Source organism: Hesperophylax consimilis, chromosome 6, assembly GCF_061612785.1.
Source record: "Hesperophylax consimilis isolate HC1 chromosome 6, BYU_Hcon_1.0, whole genome shotgun sequence".
Taxonomy (NCBI): domain Eukaryota; kingdom Metazoa; phylum Arthropoda; class Insecta; order Trichoptera; family Limnephilidae; genus Hesperophylax; species Hesperophylax consimilis.
The window spans coordinates 34,120,404-34,142,620 of record NC_142841.1 but is presented as its reverse complement, the minus strand read 5'-3'; the positions used below and the strand labels follow the sequence as shown (position 1 = coordinate 34,142,620).

General features: G+C 37.1%; 1 protein-coding gene across 1 annotated transcript; it reads right to left on the bottom strand.

Annotated features, from left to right (window-relative positions):
* Nucleotides 1–472: 472 nt before the first annotated feature.
* Nucleotides 473–21,686, bottom strand: dmpd (F-box protein dampened). The gene is made up of 7 exons (XM_089632927.1): nucleotides 21,411–21,686; nucleotides 20,757–21,087; nucleotides 10,810–11,058; nucleotides 8,913–9,108; nucleotides 3,859–4,078; nucleotides 2,770–3,109; nucleotides 473–2,452 (listed from the first exon to the last, which is right to left on the bottom strand). Exons 2-7 carry the CDS (start codon nucleotides 21,057–21,059, stop codon nucleotides 2,090–2,092), a joined length of 1,671 nt encoding a protein of 556 aa, XP_089489053.1. The 5' UTR covers nucleotides 21,060–21,087; nucleotides 21,411–21,686; the 3' UTR covers nucleotides 473–2,089.
* Between the last annotated feature and the right edge of the window lie 531 nt (nucleotides 21,687–22,217).

The window sequence follows — 22,217 nt, the reverse complement described above, 5'->3', positions numbered from 1 at the left end:
CTTCAATTTCATAAAGGCCCAAAGCGATGATGAAATTCTATTTCATAAAGGCCCAAAGCGATGATGAAATTCTATTTCATAAAGGCCCAAAGCGATGATGAAATTCTATACGTAATTATTAATCCAAAGTAGAAAGATGGAATCTGAGTTATTCATGAAATGCAGATTTCATGAAAATATATCTTATTCATTGTTTTATTTCTTTGCATCTTCGAGCAGGCCGAAAGATAAAAAGATTGTTTTAACACAACACAAACATCTAGAACTTGAAACAACATGGATCCATTTTTATTGTTTGTTTTTGGGGTGTTATGCCGTGTTGCGCTAACTCCTTCTTTAGCCGACGTTTCGGACAGCGTTGCAGTGTCCATCATCAGGGCAGATCCGGTAGATCCGACACATCTTCGGATCTACCGGATCTGCCCTGATGATGGACACTGCAACGCTGTCCGAAACGTCGGCTAAAGAAGGAGTTAGCGCAACAAGGCATAACACCCCAAAAACAAACAATAAAAATGCTTTTGGCCGTGAGAATCTAAAAACTTACCTAACATGGATCCATCTTGTAATAAAATTTTGTACTGCATAGTGTTTGAATTGACGAATCTAAATTGAACAAAAAAAATGAGATCAACTTTTAAAACTCAAAAGAGACAATATTTCTTGCGCAGCCGTGAGGCAGCAATTCGGAATGACAATAGAGAGATAGATCGATTGCATCAAAGCGTTTTATTTAACTCCATATCGCTCTCCATACAGACCTGTCACACCTGACAGATGATGTGTTATAAGTGTGGGCGTGATGACGATGATGCGCCATGATCTGCTAACCAGGCTATATTTGATAATTATGCAACCCCATCTCCTGCCATAGGAGAGGGGGTCAGATCAGATCAATTTACGGAGCTCCGAGATCACATGCGGCATCTGTCAAGATGACAGATCCCATAAAAAGAAATGATATTCCGCGGCAGTTCCCCAGTTGATCTGACCCCCTCTCCTGAGGATGATAGCATAGTGTGACACCTCAACTTATAATACGTATAGGCCACGCCCAAATTATGCGTTATGCGTATAGTGTAATGTGTCTTAGGCTTTAAGACACAATTTACAATGATTCTATGAGCCGTTATTTCTAAACATAAAAGGTTATGTACACGCAACAACAATAAGTATTGTTATCAAATGATCCACAGCAGAAAACATACCAAGATGGAATATGCTCGGCAGTTGCGCAGTGTCAGCGAGAAAACCCTGTCCCGATCCGAGATTAGAATCTTCAACGGCAAATTCATTTAGCTTCATATTGACACAACACTGACAACGCTGTATGTCTCAGCCGAATTCATTTAGTAGCCTCGGGAAATAATCAAATCAATTTGTATAAATTTTAAAGCTCCCTTTTCAAAAAATTAACGGTTTTATAAAAATCAAAATGTCGTTGCATTTTTTTTAGCGCAAAAATCTGATCTCGTCGTAATTGACGAAAAACAGGCAGAGAACAGAGCTATCAAAAAAAATTGATAAGAATGGTATTATTCGCTGATATTAGAAAATTCGAGATAATTTTTTTTTTTACTGATTTCATTTGACAGTAGCGTACAAATAATACAAAAAGCCTCATATTATCAATAATATAACACACACTTCATTGTAGTATGATAAAATAAAAGTTGACATTTTTGCAAAATCAAATGGTTTGTTAAAAAATATGAGAGTGAGTAATGTGTTAGTGTGTATTAGCGGGAATAAAACCACTCATTTAAATAGCTTAATCAACATCAGCAATAAGGTAAATTAAAATACGCTTTCATACTATACATTCAGATTCGGTATTATTTTGAAAAAATATATTCCATAAAACGAGAGGATGGAAAATAATAATAATTAAGGTGTGACGTAATCTAAATCTGTGTACCGAGTCATATCTGTCTTCTGCCTGTCCTCCGGAAGTTCTTACTTGACGGAAGTATTACCCTGCCCAGTGCTGGGAGAAGTATTCTATTACGGGCTAGAAGATGAAGATAGTATTCGTGTTGGTACCCCGGTTTCGGGATATGCTTCAATCGCAGGGGAAGATCGTGGCGATTCACGGCTTTCGGGGCTTGGTGGTGCGGTGCAGACGCCGCTTCTTGTGGTCTTGCGGGGAGGAGGCCCCTTCGAGCCCCCGTTTGGAGGTGGAGCTCTCGTCGGAGGAGAGGGACTTGCCGTCCTTGTCTTGAGCGGGGCGCCGGGCCTTGGGCGATCCGGGCAGCTTGTCGCTGACCAGGGCCACGGCGCGGGGTGAGAGGGGGCCCTCCAGGAGTGGGGGAGGCGGGGACGCCAGCTCAGGGGCGGGACACAGTGCAGGGGGAGCAGAAGGGGCCGGGAGCATGGGAGCAGCGAAGGCTGGGCCTGCTCCGGGGTCCAGGACTGTGGGAACACCCCACAAGTCAGGATCAGCTCCGTCTTCCTGTCAAATAAATGCAAATAAGAAATTTTTACGACAATTCAATTAAGACAATTACTAAATTTATATTCTAAATTTACCAACAAAATGATGTCTTATGTTTATTAAATTAAAGAAAAATGGTAAAACCTGCAGACTAACTGCCTTGTGGCAGCGTGACTACTTTTTTTGGTATTATTAAAGTTCTTGTAATATCAATGTTTTACAATAAAAATAATAAATAAATAAAAGCTAACGAGTTAGTTGATTTCGAGTAAATAGATTTAATGTTTATGTAAGACAATCAATACATTATTAACATAATGAGAGTATGACTGTACCTGTTGCAGGCCGAGATGCTGTAGAGGCCCCGGCATCATGAGGCCCGAGGGCTTCCCGCACTCAGCGCATTGCGGCTGGGGGGTGGTGGCGGGCGACTTAGACCGCCAGTACTGCAGCTCAGTGCGGCACTTATTCAGCTCCTGCAGCAACGTCTGAAACTTGCGGCATGTCTCCTCGTTCTTCTTGTCGTTCTCGTCTAGCCGCGAGGCGTACTCCAGCGTCTGCTTTTGCTGCTCTGCCATCTGGCGCTGCTGCTCGGCAATCTGCTTCTGCTGCCACGCCGTTTTGCGCTTGCAGCTGCGAAGGTCGCTGCGCAGAGCGGAGAGTTGGTTGTTGTATCTGAAACGTACAATTAAATCAATGTAGTTTTTTTTTTATTTTTCTTGTTTAATTTTTCAGCTTTAAATTACATTACTTGGTTGATGTACTGTGCCTATCTCATTAGGAAATTCTGTGTTGAGAGCAGGCACAGCTTATAATACAATCAGTTTTCAAAATAAGACAATCACCATTGTACCATTAGAAATATACAATTACAAACAGGTTTTCGTAAAATTGTTGATGTGTAGCGATGCTACTAGAATATTCCGGAACGATCGCCAATGCAAAACGCATTGTATTGTACCCAGTGCTGAACACATCCACGAGTCTGGTCTCCACCAACGCGGTGTCGACTCAGTGACTACCGCTTCGACCACTCCAGCCCCGTCATCGCCGCTTACACCTGGTATCATCGTCACTATCATCGTCACGTCAGCTACTGACTCACCCCAAATAAACAACAACAACTATCTTTCACTTGTCTCACTGCCAGATCCCCACTTGGTGTCCAATTATATTTAGAATAATTTGTGTTCTGTCTAATGGCCAGTGGAAGTGTATTACATAGCTTAGTTCCATAGTATCTTAGGGATAAATAAGTAAGAGATTATGCTCTTTAGTTCTAATATTACAAGCAGTTTGGATATTATCAATTTACCTTCAAAACATTTGTTTTGTAAGAAAAGAGTTGTTTTTGATAGGTTAGATTTTATGGCTTGTTGCGGTCGCCGACTGGATTTATGTTCAATAAAGTAAAGTGAGGTTACCTCTTCATCCCCTGCTTGATCCTGTGTATCCGCTTGCGCAGCACCATGTTGGACTGCGGGGGTGGGGGCGAGGGTGGAAGGTGGTCCTCCTCGGGCAGCAGCTGGCAGGAGCCGGCCTCCCCACTGCCTCCGCCCCCTGAGCTGCCCGCGCCGCACTGGCCGCCCGAGCCGGCGGCCACAGGCGAGTCCAGGCAGAGATACGACTTGTTGCCGTCGCCCGCTAGGATTCAAGACATAAGACAGTTTAGTTCAAAAGGTCACCTCAAAAGTCAACGATTTAACCCAATTTCTGCAAAGCCTTACATTAACACTTTTATCTACAGTAGAAACCCGTTAATTGGAACGTCAATAATTTGAAAAAACACCTAATTAAAAATTTTCACCAAAAAAATAACCACAAAAAAAATTCTTCATACAAAATGGTTTTTTAATTCGATATTCGTTAATCCATCGGCGTACTAATTTTTATTTGTGACATCTATGCATACTTGAGAAGGATTATTACTGTGCAGTATTGCACCCCAGATTTCCCCAAATTAAACAATTTTTATTCTTTTACATACATTATAATTTTATTGTGAACTGTCTAAGTACGTGGGAAAAGTTTTAGTCGCCCCAATGGGGCGGGGGCAATATTCCATTGCGAAAAAAGTGCAGCCCCCCCAATCTTGGCGGCAGGTATGCCGATGGGTTAATTCATAATTCGGTATTTATTTTTGTCAGTACACGAAAATTTGTTGGTGTAATTTGAGAAAATTAAATTTTTGAGAAAATAAATCACAAAATTTCGTAAATCTGAATCTAAAAGATAGATATATCGTCCTAATTAGTTTGTAAATCTGAATAGATTTACACTGGAATGTCATATTTTTTCCAATTTATTTTGGATAGCCAAGTTTGAAGGGCGGAGAAAATTCATATTACGCGTAAATATATTGCATTTTTACATTCCTTTATTTAAAGGGCCGGCCGCGGAGGTAATAGGCCGCGAGATCTCTATTTACGCAGAAATACATTGTATTTTTACGAATTTACGTTGAAAATCCGAATTGAAATTATCCAAAAACAGCCGCGAAATTTATATTTACGCGAAATGTTTTGTATTTTTACGATTTTATTTTGAATATCTGAATTTAAAGGTAGGCCGCGACCGAAATCGGCTGTGAAATTTCGATTTACGCGTAAATATATAGCAGTTTTACGAATTTATGTTGAATATCCGAATTTTAAGATTTCGAATTAACGAGGTTCTACTGTACAACCTTATGAGGTGATTCCATATTTGTACGTATATTTATACAGACAAGTCTCGTAGATACATGTATGTGTACAAACCACCAGAGGCATGGATTTTCCATTCATGAATAAATGGAGTCTGGAGATTTTAAAGCTGCATGCCCCAAGTACAAGTTAAATTGGAAATAGACATAATTTTTTAAACATATTTGGAGACATCAATATGTTTAAAAAATTATGTCTATTTCCAATTTAACTTTGTACAAGTGAAATTGGAAATAGACATCATTTTTTCGAACAAAATTATGAGACGTGTACAAAGCTTTAAAATCTTTATGGTATGAGTTAAATCAGTTAATTAAACATATTGATGTCACCAAATATGATAAATAATAGAATTTGATTAGAAGTGAAAATATATATTTAGATATTAAAGTAAATGATTAATATTTTCTTATAAACAAAGTTGCTTAGTTAAGCAGATATTACTCACTCCAAGATTAGAGTGAGTCCGATAACTGCATCGATTAACAATATGATTGCGTCAACATATTTGAATAATTCACTTTTCACCATAACGCACATATATTATTATATAATAAAAAAAAATTATAAATAGAAACGATAAATAAACATGTATAATTTTGCCATTCGGTGCGTATAAAAAAAAACTTATGTATCACAGATTTCAACGCATTTATATTTATTAAGTGCTCAATGATTGCATGTCACATTTATTACGAGCCCAATTATAACGGCTTGGCTTATTTCAGCATATCACTCGCAATACACTACCAATGGGAATGTATGCAAAGCGATACGTTGAAATAGGCCAAGCCACGAAAATGCGTGGTTTGTCACAGGCATTGTAAAAAGAAATAAACATGCACATATTTGAAATACTAATTAAAATTTAAAAAAAAAGACTTTGGCATGCGTTTATTACTGATTTTGTGTGTATTTTCATCGATTTGTTGACAGCAACGGCAAAGGCGAATGACAGATTTTTTTTAATGATCTACGGTTATGTTCAAGGTGTTATCATTTATTGACATTTTGTACCATTCCAAAATACTATTTTTTCTCTTAACCTCTCAGACAAAGACTTTTATTTACTGTGTGTTCCTTTGAGAACTGTCAAAACGTGATAATTTTTGTGTTATTTACGAGTTTTGCTAAAAGCTTCATAACTCACGTTTTGGGAAACGTAGCCTCATTCTAAAAAATGTTTTGGAAAGATTATGAAATCCACTATCGCATTGTGTTGTTATAATTTATTTCTTTATTAAGGTGGTCACATGATTATGGTTTACTAATTAATTCTAAAAAAACAAAACTGATGCATATAAGATCACCACATGCCAAGTATAGCGAGGCACCTCTAATCATATCTCACTCTTTTGACTGCATTCACAACAATATCACACAGCCCTGTGCGTGTACAAATATCGAACTGGTTAACCACTATGTCTATCTAGGAGTTACAGTAGATTGTAACATGAAGTGGGATGTACACATTTCAAAACTGTGTAAGCGCCTTCGGTCTATTGTAGGAAGACTGTATAAAATAAAATATTTTGTGCCTTTAAAAACTATGAAATTGATTTATCTGTCTCTTGCAGAATCTACCGTAAGATATGGGATAACTTCATGGGGTCAATCGTGCAAAACCAACATAAAACATGTACAAATGATTCAAAATGCCATGGTAAAGTTGTTAGTAAGCAAAACCGTTTATAACCAGAGGAGAGACATTAGTATTATGTATAAATCAATAAATGTATTACCGATTCGTGCCCTTATGTGGCAAAAAATTGTATTACAGCATATATCTGACAGTCCGTATAAAACAATGGTGGATCATGTACACAATACACGTTTCATACAAAATAAAGGAATGAAAGTACCTGTGTTTCAAAACAAATATGGTCAAAGAACTCTTGAATACACAATACCTTTAATTTTTAACAAATTGCCATATGAATTAAAAGAAAATTGCTCCATTAATAAATTCTCTTTAATATTAAAATCATGGCTACTAAGGAGTAACCTCATGTATTAAGACTGTTTTTTTTCCCCACAACACTGTTTCTGTATTTTCAAATTTAAGGTATAACACAATTTTTTATTTATTTTTTTTTGGTTTTTTTTGTAGAAATGTATGTATTACTACGCTAAAGCGTTGATGATTATTTTAATTTTATGTACTATACTATTATTATAGGTGCAACTAATCTCCTGCTGACAAGCTACTTGCAGTAGCTTAGCGGGTATAAATAATATTGTATGTAATCTTTATACAAATAAAAAAATAAAAAAAAAAAAATACGTAAATATTTGCGTTTCTAAATATACATTTTATGAAAACGTCAAAAATATGTAAAAATCGCTGACCATTATTTCAAAGCCATGAAAAATGTACTTTTTTCTGAGTATCATAAAGAAATAACACTTTATATATTGAAGAAATATAATTAAAAACTAGTAGTCACCTCAAAATATTAACCGTCCAAACTAAAATATTTTTAATAAATTATTTAGAAACGCAATAAATTATGAACGAACAAGATGACAGATCCAATCGGCTTAGATAATGCACCTCTACGTTCCATAGATATTCTTGAATACAGACGCGTAGCGTTATTCATTATCGATACTCTGTTTTTTAAATCATGGCAATCCGTATACTAGTGATGGAAATAAATCGATTTTTGTAAAATCTCGCGCGTTTACGTGAAAAGACGTTCTAATGTCTTGACCGCTATTATCATATTTACGTCTTTTGACGTTCTAATGTTCTGAGTGGTTAATGCCAACTATATGAATGAAAATAATGATTGTGTAAAGCAAAGAGTTTTTATGCGGGTCTATATATAGTTTTCATATAGGGAACTGTATAAAAAAAAAAAAGCTTGTGTAAAAGGCTGATAAGCTATGTAAAGCAGCTTTAGATAATGAGTCTGCAAAGGACGCTGAAGTGACACAGTATATAGTTCACTGGAGACACTTTGTCCGAGAAACGGTTTCCCAAACCAAATCGGAAAAGGGGAAGAAAATGGTGAAGATCATACGAAAAACTGATTTCCAAACCATCTCGGAAAAGGGGAAGAAAATGATGAAGATTAAACAAGAAACGGGTTCCCAAACTAAATCGGAAAAGGGGAAGAAAATGATGAAGATCATACGAAAAACTGATTTCCAAACCATCTCGGAAAAGGGGAAGAAAATGATGAAGATTAAACAAGAAACGGGTTCCCAAACTAAATCGGAAAAGGGGAAGAAAATGATGAAGATCATACGAAAAACTGATTTCCAAACCACCTCTGAAAAGGGGAGAAAATGATGAAGATTAAACAAGAAACGGGTTCCCAAACTAAATCGGAAAAGGGGAAGAAAATGATGAAGATCATACGAAAACGGGTTCCCAAACCAAATCGGAAAAGGGGAAGAAAATGATGAAGATAAAACAAGAAACGGGTTCCTAAACTAAATCGGAAAAGGGGAAGAAAATGATGAAGATCATACGAATAACTGATTTCCAAACCATCTCGGAAAAGGGGAGAAAATGATGAAGATTAAACAAGAAACGGGTTCCCAAACTAAATCGGAAAAGGGGAAGAAAATGATGAAGATCATACGAAAACGGGTTCCCAAACCAAATCGGAAAAGGGGAAGAAAATGATGAAGATAAAAACAAGAAACGGGTTCCCAAACCATTTCGGAAAAGGGGAAGAAAATGATGAAGATTAAACAAGGAACGGGTTTCCAAACCAAATCGGAAAAGGCGAAGAAAATTATGAAGATTATACAAAACTTACGTGAGAATGTTCCAGTGATGTCGAAGAACTCCGTTCCAAAGTATGTGATCTCGGGTAAGTTGGGCTCCATGTGTTCCTTGAAGTACTCCATGGCCATGGTGCTGAGGTCAAACAGCTCATCCGTGACCTTGTATGGGCGCGCCAGCTTAGTGGTCACCCGCAGGTAGTCCAGTATGCTGTACACCTCGTCCAAGATCTGGAAAATTTCATCAATAGTTATCTAACTAACTAACCAACACGCTATTTATCCACAGGGGTAGGCAGAGAGGATGGACAGCCAAAAAACTCAGACTTGGTACACTTGGTACTTGCTTCATTCTCATTCATACATCGTCTCATATATGTATTCTGTTATTCTGACTCTTGACATGGCCTGATTCAAGTACATGGTTCACTTGTTCGATCATGCTCATATTTTCCTAGAGTGTCCCTGACTACTTCTATTATTCACATTCACGTCATATAATTCTCCTTACACTCCCCATCTAAACCTCTCTTTCTCAATCCTACTCATTAAGCTTGCACCAGCTTTACATTACACTTTGCGAAACTTTACCACACGTCTCAGGGATCACATTTCTACATTTAGTCTATTTTTCATCGTTTCTCTGCCAATTCAATGCCTCACTACCGTCTATCAGGGTAGATTCTAGCACTCCATGTGGACAGCTAACTTCACTTATTTAATTAGCTGGACAAGTAAAGACTGTTTTGATTATGCCGTACAAACCAAAGTGGATATTTTTTCTATGATCTGGAAGAAACCATTTATCAGTTTACTATGCTGGATTTTTTTTTTTGTAATTTGCTGTCAAAACAACAGTGGATATTGTAGGTTAACCTTTGGAACACCGGACCCTTTTTGAGGGAAACCAGAAATGGAATAAAAAATTAATTGTTTCAAGTGCAGGCGATTCTATTAAAAATGTCACTATTAACACCTGCACAAACGGTTTCAAAGTTTCAGACTGTAGGGGGTATAGCAACGCCAGTCTTTTTTGGTGCGACTGAAGCTAGGATAGTTTACCAATCGGAATCAGGATGGGTCAAGCGCCCAAGATAAAGGGACAATTTTTGTATTTGCATCCCAATGACCTGAAGTTTTTCTTGAGGCAAGAATATTTATAAATTAAATTTTTTATCAAAGTTATTACAATATTCATAGCCTCAGACAGAGCCAATTCAACATAGTGAAGCAATAATATAAAAATAAAAAACATTTTAGCTAGGTAGAGATGTATAACAAAAAGATCACCAAATAAACTTCAACAGAAATGAACAGTCAAAGTGTATGCATTAATGTGAATAATTTGAGTTGGTTGATAGCCCAGCTATAGGATAATTGACAAGCATTTGTACTACCGATGTATCATGACTCCTTTTATTAAGAGCGGAAGCCACGGTACCAGCTCAATATTTTCGTACGGCTCAAAGAGTCGACTCAATTGAACGGGAGTCATGAGCAATGAGAAAACTGTGCTCGTCCGATATAACTCGAGGAAGTACGATTCACTGGGAGTTTTACGAATACGGCTCATCAAAAAGAGCTAGCTCAATTGTGCGGCTCGCTCGTGAACGACTCGTCGCTAATTCATACCGACCAAGGTCGATACTCACAGCAGTTAACTGACTTACAACCTTTTCAACACAAGATATGCTTAGTGAACCAAGAATCGAAACATAGCTTGAAAATGAGTTGATGTTTAGTGACCAGATTTAAAAAAGAGCCAAGCTTCCCTTTGCCATCTCCTTTCCTTCCCCACTCCCCCGCCTCACAACATACCCAAAATCGAAAGTTACAGTCTCACTGGCTCCGGCCAGCACACCTGGGATGGCCTGCAGTTATCACAAAAATTAAATTTAATTGTAGAGATCAATAATTTAATTTAAAATTTACCTCTCCCGGGAAGAAGCAGCAGTACTTCCTCTCAATGTGCTTGCCGAAGGTCATCTGCAGCAGGGCGAGTCGCATGTGCAGCGTCTCGATGATGTCCGACTCGCAGGCCAGCGGGTGGCTGCGACGGGCTGACTCACGCCGAGGCATCTTGGACTTTATGACCTGGTACCTGTGGAGCATCTGCCCCAGCAGGCGTTGGAATGACGAGTTCAAGTATGAACTGGACACATTGTTCAGCTGGCGGCATACCTAGAATAGAGACGTTTTAGAAATGAGTAACTTTGTTATTAGATGATGATTACTAACAAAAATGAATATATCGTTTGGACAAAGATTTCATAACTTTTTGCTCCTACCACATGTAATGGATTCAATCAGCAATGTGGTAAACATAAAAGAGACCCTTTTTAAAAAACGAGTTACACTATGGCTGATAGAAAGTGGGAGAAAATAATCAGAAAGCTTCCTCAGTAAAATCAATACACTGCGAAATATTATCATTTACCCCATCCCTATTCCTACCATTGATCAACCATGACGTTCATCATAAACACCCTGAGAGGAAGGGTCATCTCTCGAAAAGAGCTTGACATACTTGCAGCGGATAGTGATTGAGATCGCAAAGGATACGAGTATACAAACTTGGAGAATATAGTATAGGAACTTGGACTGGACTTGGAGAAGCAGATTACCTGGATTCTGCTGTTATCCAACATGACATGTCTGAACATGTCATGTCAAGTCTAGACTTGCCTACTAACACCCTGGCACCAGTGGCGGCTCGTGACTTTTGGGTGTACTAGAGTGCTAATATTATAAAAAATTGCATTTCTGGGGTTGTTATAGCTGAAAACGATTTTTAATTTTTTTTCGAAAATCGATTTTTTGTATGAAGATTTTCAGGAAATTTCAGTATAGCCGTGCGCCGCACGGAATTCCTGAAAATCTTCATACAAAAAATCAATTTTTCGAAAAAAAATAAAAATCGTTTTCAGCTACAACAACATCAATTAAGCCATTTTTTGTAATATTAGCACTCTAGTAACCCAAAAGTCACGAGCCGCCACTGCCTGGCACCCAAATCTGCCACCTACCGATAATTGGACAGCTATCCTAATAATGGAACGGAGATCTTGAATAATAATTTAATTTTTATATTTATATTAATTACGAGTGAACGCCCGCGAAAATGAACCTCGAGTCGATATAAATTAAGGGGAAGAGAACCCCCACCGAAAAAAACAAATGCCAATAGGATATTAATATATGTATTAGTTTTGCTGGTATTGCTATCATATTTATTATTATTTCATTAATATTTTTGTTATTGTGGGACAATAAAGTCCTGGTGTTTTACTCTACAGTGTAAAGGGAGATGGATATATTATAGTAGTATACTATATATAGTAGTACGCCACCGAAAAGGCAAACCTTTTAGGGAAAATGTTTGCGGAAAACTCGACCCTCGACGACGGGGGTGCTGTTCCGCCGTCGGTTCCTCACTGCGGCTTCTATATGAAAAAGCTGAGGATCCGGCATCGGGATGTACTCCACGTCATACGGGGGCTCGATGTTAACAAAGCTAGTGGACCTGATGGAATACCTGCCCTGGTATTGCAGAGGTGTGCTGCGGAAATAGTTCCAGTTTTGACAAAGCTCTTCAAAATGTCCCTGAAGTGTGGCACTGTGCCCTCTGGTTGGAAAAAAGCTGTAATTCACCCTATTCCCAAGAAAGGTGACCGCTCCAACCCGGCCAACTACCGCCCCATAGCGATCACATCAGTTCTGTCCAAAGTGATGGAACGTGTGATCAACGACAAACTGCTCACATACCTCGAGAAGAACAAAATTATCAACGACCGTCAATACGGATTCCGGCGGAACCGCTCGTGCGGTGATCTTCTCGCGTATGTGACGCATGTTTGGGGGCGGTGCCTGGAACGTCACGGTGAGACCCAAACGGTCGCACTAGACATATCCAAGGCCTTTGACCGGGTCTGGCACCGAGGACTTGTCAACAAATTGCATTCTTACGGACTTCCCGCATCCCTGTGTACGTGGATTGCTGACTTTTTAAGGGATAGGTCGATTCAGGCGGTTGCTGACGGTTTCACCTCTTCCTCGCACTCCATAAATGCTGGCGTCCCACAGGGATCGGTTCTGTCTCCAACTTTGTTTTTGTTGCACATCAATGACCTTTTGACATGTGCACCGATTCATTGTTACGCGGATGACAGTACAGTTCATGATAGCTTTTTGTTTGACAAGCCCCCAAAGGGCACACAAACTCCAACGGCTCGGAGGGCTTTGAAGCAGAGAATGGACGGTTATCTCGAGAGTATTTCCTCCTGGGGTAAAAATAATCTCGTCGAATTTAATGTTTCAAAGACCCAGTCTTGTCTGATTACGTCTAAAAGGGATCCAAATGATAATCTAGTCTCCTTCAACGGAAGCAATCTTCCGAACAGGCCTTCCATTGATATGCTTGGTGTAACTATAAGTGACCAGCTCAGGTACGGGGGCTCCATCGAAGCTAGAGTAAAGTTGGCCTCTCAGAAGCTGGGCGTACTGTACAGGGCCCGCAGATACTTTAATAGTACACAACTGCTCACCCTGTACAAATCGCAAGTGCGCCCTACTGTCGAATTTGGCAGCCATCTCTGGTCTGGAGCCCCAAAATACCTGAAAAAAACCCTTGACTCTGTGCAGAAACGGGCGGTCCGTTTGATAGATTCCCCAATCTTAACAAACGGACTGCAATCTTTAGAGCACAGGCGTCAGGTAGGTATGCTGTCCTTGTTCTATCGGTATTACAATGGAAGATGCTCTGAAGAACTAGCGTCACTGATCCCTTCGGCACCGGTGCGTAGTCGGGATACACGCCAAACGCGCGCCCAACATTTGTACACAGTTGACACTTGTCACATGAGAACGGGTCGCTTCTACGATTCGTTCTTAAGTTCAACAGCTCGGCTGTGGAACGAACTGCCGGCCTCTGTGTTTCCTCCCTCCTACAACATGGGACTCTTCAAGACCCACGTTCACTCCTTCCTCTCCACAAAAAGACCCTCCACACAGCATCCCCAAAGATGACATAGGCCCTGAGGGAAATTATTTTCTTCAGGGCCTCCTGTGTGGAGTAAATATTAAAAAAAAAAAAAAAAAAAAAAAAGTATAAAAGCCCGTGTATAAGTTTCATTTCTAGCACATCCCGGCTCACAACTAAAAAGCATGCATCGTAATCTCTGCAGTCGGTTAACAATAAACTGAGTAATCTAACCTCGGAGTATCACTGTATCAATAATCCCAGAACATTATAATAATAGTGGCACAACAACCATATTATGAGACTTTGTCGAGTGAAGCTGGTAAAGAAAACTTTGTACTCAGAAAAGTCCTCAGTCCTTGCCATAAAGTCTTTCCACATCTATCTCGATTTGCCACCAAATGGCATCTATCATAATTTTTGTAATATTTTTTTATTACTTCTTAGTACACACAAATTATTTAAATAACACTTAATTTCAACTTAATCACTACAAGAAACAACTATTTACCCCAGGTGAGATAGTAAAAAGATATATAAAGGTTTAATAAATTTTGCATGTTTTGATGCTAAGTTCGATCTTGTTAATATGGTGATTGCCACAAGGTTCCAGTCCAATCTAAATATGCACAAATGATTTGAATAACCCAAACTAAGAACCTATTTTTTTTGCATTTTTATACGATGCGAAAAAAGGGAGGTGATAATAATGTTCAATGTTAAAAATAGTAAAATTTTAAAGTATATTTTATCACCTTTTAAAAACAGTTACTATTTTTCGGATACATTCAGAATTATTCCATTTATTTGAAATATTCCGACTTCGGACAGAATACTCCAGTGGCCTGAGGGGTTAACAGAAAATACATAGGAAGGGTTGTTTCGCAGAATTTGAACAATTCATCACATTTCAAAGTTGATTTTCAAGTTATGTGAAGTTTCTATCCAAGTTCCATTACAATTTCAGTTTTGTGAAGCAACTGGTCAATAATGATATAATCCCCGTCCTTAGTGTTCAATACTGATTTGATTGAAAAAAAAAATTGCCGTCGCTAATTCGCATAACACTAAAATTACCCTCCTAAATTGATTATTTTTTGTTCAAAAAAAAATTTCAACATTTGATTAATTTCACCCGAACTAAGGGTAAATGGACTTTACGCACACGTACACAATCATACCCACAACCAGGGCCGGTCCTATGCAGGTGCAATTGGAACAGTCCTTTCCTGGATATAATACCTAACAGTCCTAACACATTAATCACCCTTGAGATTCTATTTAATTAAATAGCGTGAAAACAAAGTCACTATTCGAGTCTGTCTGTTTGTGCGCTTGGTTCTTCTAAAATACGCAACGGACTTTGATAGGGTTTTCACTATCATTTAGAAAATTTCTTCCGAAAGGTTTATATATATATGATACATGCATATTACATTTATAGAAAGTAGAGAAAAGTCAAGCAACGCCGGGAAAATGTCAGATAGTTTTTCATAAAAACGGCGCTACACAAAAATACAAATCATCCAAATATTATTGATTACAGTGAATCACCTACCTAGGGGTGCCAAAATTTTAATCGCACCAGGCGCCATTTAGCTTAGGACCGGCCCTGCCCACAACACACTTCTATCGATTTATTTCTTCAGTGGTTAATGCGGAATAATGAAACCAGTTTTATACTGTCCTGTTAAGGCAATGTTGTGTCTGAAACCAGTTGGCGTGTTAATTAAAAAGTGATTGAAATATTATTGTTTCATTTTAATTTAACAACAGTATTATTATTTTATATTTTTTATTTAAGAAACAAACAGTCGTTAATAAAAGTATAAACCTATTAAAAATAATATATTCTATAACAATTAAGTTCTATTATTAATCAATTCTGTTTACAGAAACGGTATTAAAAATAAATATTAGATATTATGTACACCCTTTTGTATGTACAAAATATATTTTTTCCTCAAAAGAAGCAGGAGTATTTTTGAATAGCTGTAGAATATAGATTAGATATATGGAATGCGAATTGTGGCTATTTCTAAAAACTGAATGGTGAAATAAATTTAAAAAAATGAATCTCACAAACTTTGCAACCTGCAATGTTTTCTGTGTATTTTAAATGCGCTATATACATCTTATTTATTAATTATTCGTAAAAACAAAAACTGTTTTAGAAACTAGATAAAATGTGGTGTAGGTACATATTTAAAATAAACATTACAATTTTAAGTTCTCTCAATTTTAGAAAAATTGAGAGAACTCTATATTTCGAAAACACAATTCATTTTGTTTGGGGAATTTGTAAGATAACTGTAACTTCACTTTTATCTCATTCATAAAATAAAATAATTTTTTAAAGTTAAACCGATTGTTACGATAGCGGCGTGAAATATGAATGAATAATTTTGGCTATTTTTAGGATTTTATCAATGGATTGCAGTATACATATTTAAGGCGAGCTGGATAGAATTATTATTTCTCTTCTATTGAAATTATGTATTTCCGCATGATAGAAAAAAAAAGATAAAACTACTTTCATAAAATATGGATGCCCGGTCATATATGACCCTAAAACACTGGAGGGGTTAACTGGATGATATGTATAGTGCTGTTTTTGTGAAAAAATAACCTCAAGAACGCTATACAAATATATGTTTTTACAATGATCTATCTTATTACTAACTGTAGACTAGACAAAGTATTAATAATTTGTGGCTAACAGATTGCATCCAATGGTTTGTCGATCACTATTACAAAACTGTATGTACAATGCATTTGACGTGATACTGTATTAGAATGTAAATATATTATTATTTATTTTCTGCTCAGGCAGATAATATACGGGACCATATTTACTTAGGAGGCCATTTGAGATTAACACTATTTATTGTTTATTAGAGAAATTTAGATACAGTTTGCACGCAGAGGACATAATTGGAACGGGGTACCCCAGTAGTATTCTTTTCAATATTTGTAAGGAAACGTAATTTTTTTTTTTTAAATGTCTTTAACCTTTCCCTTACTGTGCTAAAAAAATCCACGCGTTCCGGTGCTGTGTAGTCAATACACATCTCAAAATAAGCAATTTAATATCGGAAAAATACGAATATTCATAGCTAGTCGCTTATGTTTATTATATTTTATATCAAAAGTGATAATAATTATAATTTAATTGCTGAAAACATGAAAAACCATCGGCAGATGCTAAAAAAACTTGCGAGGAGTCCATATCTAACGACGGCCCGCGACCGACTGGCGCTGGATGCTATGCGGTCGTAGGTATCGATGATCTAAATTGAATACAACTGCGGACGTGTGGATTTCTCATGTTCCCGCATAGTGAACTAAAGCGGGACATCAATAGCGTGTCATTTCCTCGCACACTCTTCGCGTAGCAGTGTCACACGGTTGACTGTATTGGTGTATTTGATCCTGATTTTTAACAAAAATCTCCGATTTTTAATTGAATTTGAAAACTATGTAAAATATTATTTTTTTATTCAGTGCATAAATGTATAACGGAGGAATACCTAAAATCTGAACCCAGAATTTATTATATTTGTAGAGTTATTAAAGTTATTAGAAGCAATGTGTAGTAAATACACACCACATATAAGAAAAAGCTAATTTTATGCTGGGCTAATTTTATGCTTTTATGCAACAGTACAAGGATTTGATTAGAATTTATCTTCCTAAATGTGATTCGTCCCTTGGAGTGAGACAGATTGAGGAGTAAGGCTTTGAATAATGTAAATCCAATAAGAAAAAGAAAAGTGTGATTAGGTTATAGTAATAGCCCTAGCCTTATCTAAACACCACCTAATGAGGGTCTTCGATGCTAGTAGAGAATCTACCATGCTGGTTCATCAGCTGATAGTGCCTTCAGTAGGTCTGTCGAATGCACCTCATTCAAAATGTGAGAAATTTCCAATTGGAACCTTCACCTTACTTTCAAAAACAGGTAAAAGTTGTGCAAGGCTAAAAATCCGGAGTTTTGAAATGTGATTATCTTCTGAAAATAGTGAGTTGATTGAAGAATTTTCGCCTAAACCAGCTCTCAGATCATTAACTCGAAGTAGTGTATTTGTTTAGCTTTTGAACCTCATTTATATATTCAATCAACTTGACACAACTGTTAGGGGAAACTTAATGCTAAATCACTATTTTGATTAATCTTTATAACGAATTGGTGTACATTATAAATTCCAAAAAATATGCTTTAGATTAATTGAAGGTTGTACTATTGCTTCGCTTGAGTAGAATACAAATAAAATAATAAATTACTGAATAAAAAATAAAAATGTAAACTACTAAAAAAAACATTTTTTCAATAGAAATGTGTGAACGCATAAAAGAAACAACTTAAAAAAATTACAGTATTATAGCTAAGATTATCTGTGACAGTTTCACTTGATTAACTTTTTTGCTTTCTTATAAAATTATTTACAAAATAAATAAAAAAAACAGTTTTGTGCTTGAAATCGAACGTTTCTAGACTCCGTTTGTCAAGCGATTTTAATGCCTATTACCTACGATATAAGGTATACCAAGAATATACACATTTTTGGCTTTTAGCTTCCTCTTAATATCAAAGGATACGATACAGTCAACATTTCCTATAGTTTCAATTTTACGATTATTTGTGGTATTCCTGCGCCTTTTGTAGCAATCAAAATGTAAGTAACAAGACATTATCCACCTCTAACAATCACTAACATTCTGTCGAAATTTAAAAAATTGAGGTTAACTTGTTGCTCAATTCTGTAACTAAACGTGATGCAGCAATATCCGCTACAAACTAAACACAGTAGAAATTTGCGTTGTTCGATTCCGAAAGCTTCAAGGTCATTGCCTCCTAAACCCAGCAATCGCTGAGTTCAAACAATGCAGTTTCATTTTGAAATAGTCACACCTCGTAAATATATCACAAGGATAATCTAGCAGTTCAATCAGCATGGTTCCATCTTGTAGAGCCCTGATCATGTCTGGTATGATAAAGCCAAACTGCTACATAGTATGCCTGGTGCACTCAGGCATCGCATATTATCTGTTAACCATCATCTCAAGCAGAAAATTTGCTTTCTGAAGCAGCAACACTCTCAGATATGAGGTAAATCTGGAATTCCTGGATTAACAAAACGTTTATTTTCCGTTTACAATTTCAATTAAGCTTTTCAATATTCATTGAAGCCTGGCAGTAAAATTGATTGAATATATTTTACGATAGAGAATTAGATTACCAACAAATTCTATCAAGATTGATTTATCCGATGTTGAATGCATAATATTGATTGTCATTTATTTTCAATGAATAGATTGATGCAATGGGGACATACAATTTGGCCTGGATTTGGAATCAGGGCGTAGGGGAACATGCAACAAACATTGTTCTAACCTCGAGCTAATTGTTGTCTGCTAAACAGGATGCGATAATTGAGTAACCATTGTAAAAAAAAACTAGATGATGTTTGAATTTAAAAAATTTAGGGTTGGAATGCGGTCACAAAACAATGTGATCAAAACAATTTATATTCAACTTTGTTCTACATCAATTTACAGCCGAATCTGTTGTGTACTGTGGTTTTATTTGACCACTACTAGGCAAATAACTAACTAACCGTTTCCTGCAGGGGTACACAGAGAGGACAGACTGTTAAACAACTCAGTCTTAGCACACACTCCTTGCTTCATTCACATTCATACGTCGTCTCATAGATACTCTTCTGTTATTCTGACTATTCACATGGGCCGGCTTGATCATGCCATGTCTTCCACGGGCGTCCCAAACTTCTTCTATCAGTCTTCGCATCATATATTCTCCTTACATTTCTTTCTTTATTTATTCGCTCTACATGCCCAAACCATCTAGGCGTCCCTTTCTTAATCTTACTCATTACACATACATCAATCAGCCTCTCGCAAATCTCTGCATTTTTCACATGATCATACGTGGTTTTACCACACATATGCCTCAGGGATCAGCATTTAGTCAACTTTCATCCATCTTCTGTCAAATCAGCACTCCATTGTGGACTGCTAACTTCGCTTCTTTGGACAATTGTTTGTTAGCACCAACTGCTTTCAGTCCTACATTAATGCAGTTACCTGCATTTACTCTTCTTTCAATATCTCTAACAGCCTTCCCAAGTATTCAACATCAGATATTGAAAAAATATAGGAATGAATAATTGAATTAAATTCTAGAAAGAACTTATGAATTATGAAAAAAAAGAAAACATTTTAAAGTGTAAAGCAGACACTACATTTGTATAAATAAATTACACCAAAACTTTTAATTTTATATCAACATATTATTTTTTATCTTAACCTTTCCAGATAAATAATCTAGCAAACCCAATAAGTATTTTATAAAAACAAATTTATTGAGGTATTCCGAATTAATTGTTGATATAATAAAACTTTGCCACTTTATCTCCAACATTGCATTGTTCCTGCAAAATTATTTTCAATGACATAAATAAGATAAAAGGTCAGCGATGTATACATTATAAAAACTAAATAAATATTTTTGTTTGATAATTAAAAATGCCTACCACGTAATTATATTTCTATTATCGGAAAGTTTGCAAAAAATGACTAGTTTAATTTCCAAGAATATTTGAGATATCATTGCAAATAATTGGAAACCCAACTTTAAGAGCATTTCATTCATTTGTGTGCAATCTCTTATTGATAAATAGATTATGAGTGATGGAAATCAATCGACTAAAAGCATTGATTGATGCTGATGCGGTAATAATTTATACTATAAGAATAAGGCATGGCGTCTTGACTCCTATAGCGCAGTAGAAAGATCTATTAAGTCATCGACAAAGAAGCGTATAGAAAAGAATAAATTAAAATACCAAACTAAAAAATGCACAATAAAAAGAGCTCTTACCAATCTCATGTGTGCTACAGCTTTGAACTTTAAATAGCTAAAGATCTTCTCCAAGAGCTCGGGAGGCAAGTCCAGGAGCCCCGTGGTGAAGACTCGAGCCTGGTTGGGGGCTCCGCTGCGGCTAGGCAGGAGGGACAAGCCCGTGCATTGTGATGGGTGTTGGGGGGAGTTGAGCGGAGGTAAAGAGGGCAAACCACTGTGACGGGTGGTACGAGACGTAGTTCCCTCAGCATGGCTCGGCCCTGCACCATCAGATCCTCCCCCCCCTCCCCCGACAATGCTCATCTGCCTCGTGGACACCATCGTCGTCCAGTTATTAATTTTTTTAAATCTGAAATATAATTGAGAAATCAAAACACATCGAATTGCATTATTCCGCTTTCATTTTTGCCCAAAAAAAGATGCAGCGTCCATCCAGTAACGAACCAAATATTCGACAAAAGCGTGGCGTACATTTCAAACTCAGTTTATTTTACAATAAAAATGCAAGACAGATTCCAAAGCGAGAGATAAACAATTATTTTTAATGCTATGCCGTCGAGTCGAATCTAAAATGGTCGCTACTTCAGAATCGCTACAAACGTTCGACTGGTTTATCACAATTTTGGGGCTTTATAAGTCAAATATTCGTTAAATTTCGCGTAATTCACTAACTTAATAAATCATAGACATCCTTTTTGCGTCGATTTGCTGATTCACTGACGAAAAATTCGTTAAAACTTGGTAATCTCCATACAGTCACCAACCCGCGTACAAAGAATATTCCTATTTATTGAATGTACGGCAGACAGTACTAGGTATAAAGTAGAGCTAGAGCCCGTATACTACCAATACGGTACAGCTTATACTCTACTATAGTCTATAGCTCGCTATAGTCGCTAGTATGCCAAACGCAAACGCCAAAACGACTTGCTCAAGTTCCAATTTCCAATCGCAGTTTGCTGACTGACGTACGCGTACCATGCCATAGACACGGCCCGGTCAGTGGCGACATTTTGACACCTGGCCGCGAATGCGGCCAAACTTGGCGGTTTATTATTTCGTAAAATTCTCGATAGATCACAATGCACTCTACTTTTTTTATTATCTTATTATTGTTTTAACTAATATTATCTTTATTGTTGAAAGGTGCGTAAATAAAAGACAGCAAATGAACAAAACAATAAAAAACATTTTTTTCTAAGAAAAAACCTTGAAATCAATATTAAACTTTTCAACGACATGAAAAGGTGCAAATGCTCGGAAAATTCGAACGGCCTGACATATTTTTTTTAATATTTTCAGGCGGGGAAAGGAGGAACTAACGAAAGAACAAACTATTTTTACCATAGTTTTTTTGTATCCGATAAATCTACTCCAGCGACGCCACCTACTGCAATGTTAAGTGTGTCAAGCTGTAATAGAGAACGATGGAAATCTACCTCTATAGAGAAAATTGTTTAAGGTTGCCAGGCTAGAAAT

Coding starts and splice junctions, on each gene's coding strand:
- dmpd (XM_089632927.1), bottom strand. CDS start 21,059: ATGGTGTCCACGAGGCAGATGAGCATTGTCGGGGGAGGGGGGGGAGGA. Junction 11,059..20,756: donor CTGTAGCACACATGAGATTG/GTAAGAGCTCTT, acceptor TCTCTATTCTAG/GTATGCCGCCAGCTGAACAA. Junction 2,453..2,769: donor AGCATCTCGGCCTGCAACAG/GTACAGTCATAC, acceptor TTTATTTGACAG/GAAGACGGAGCTGATCCTGA.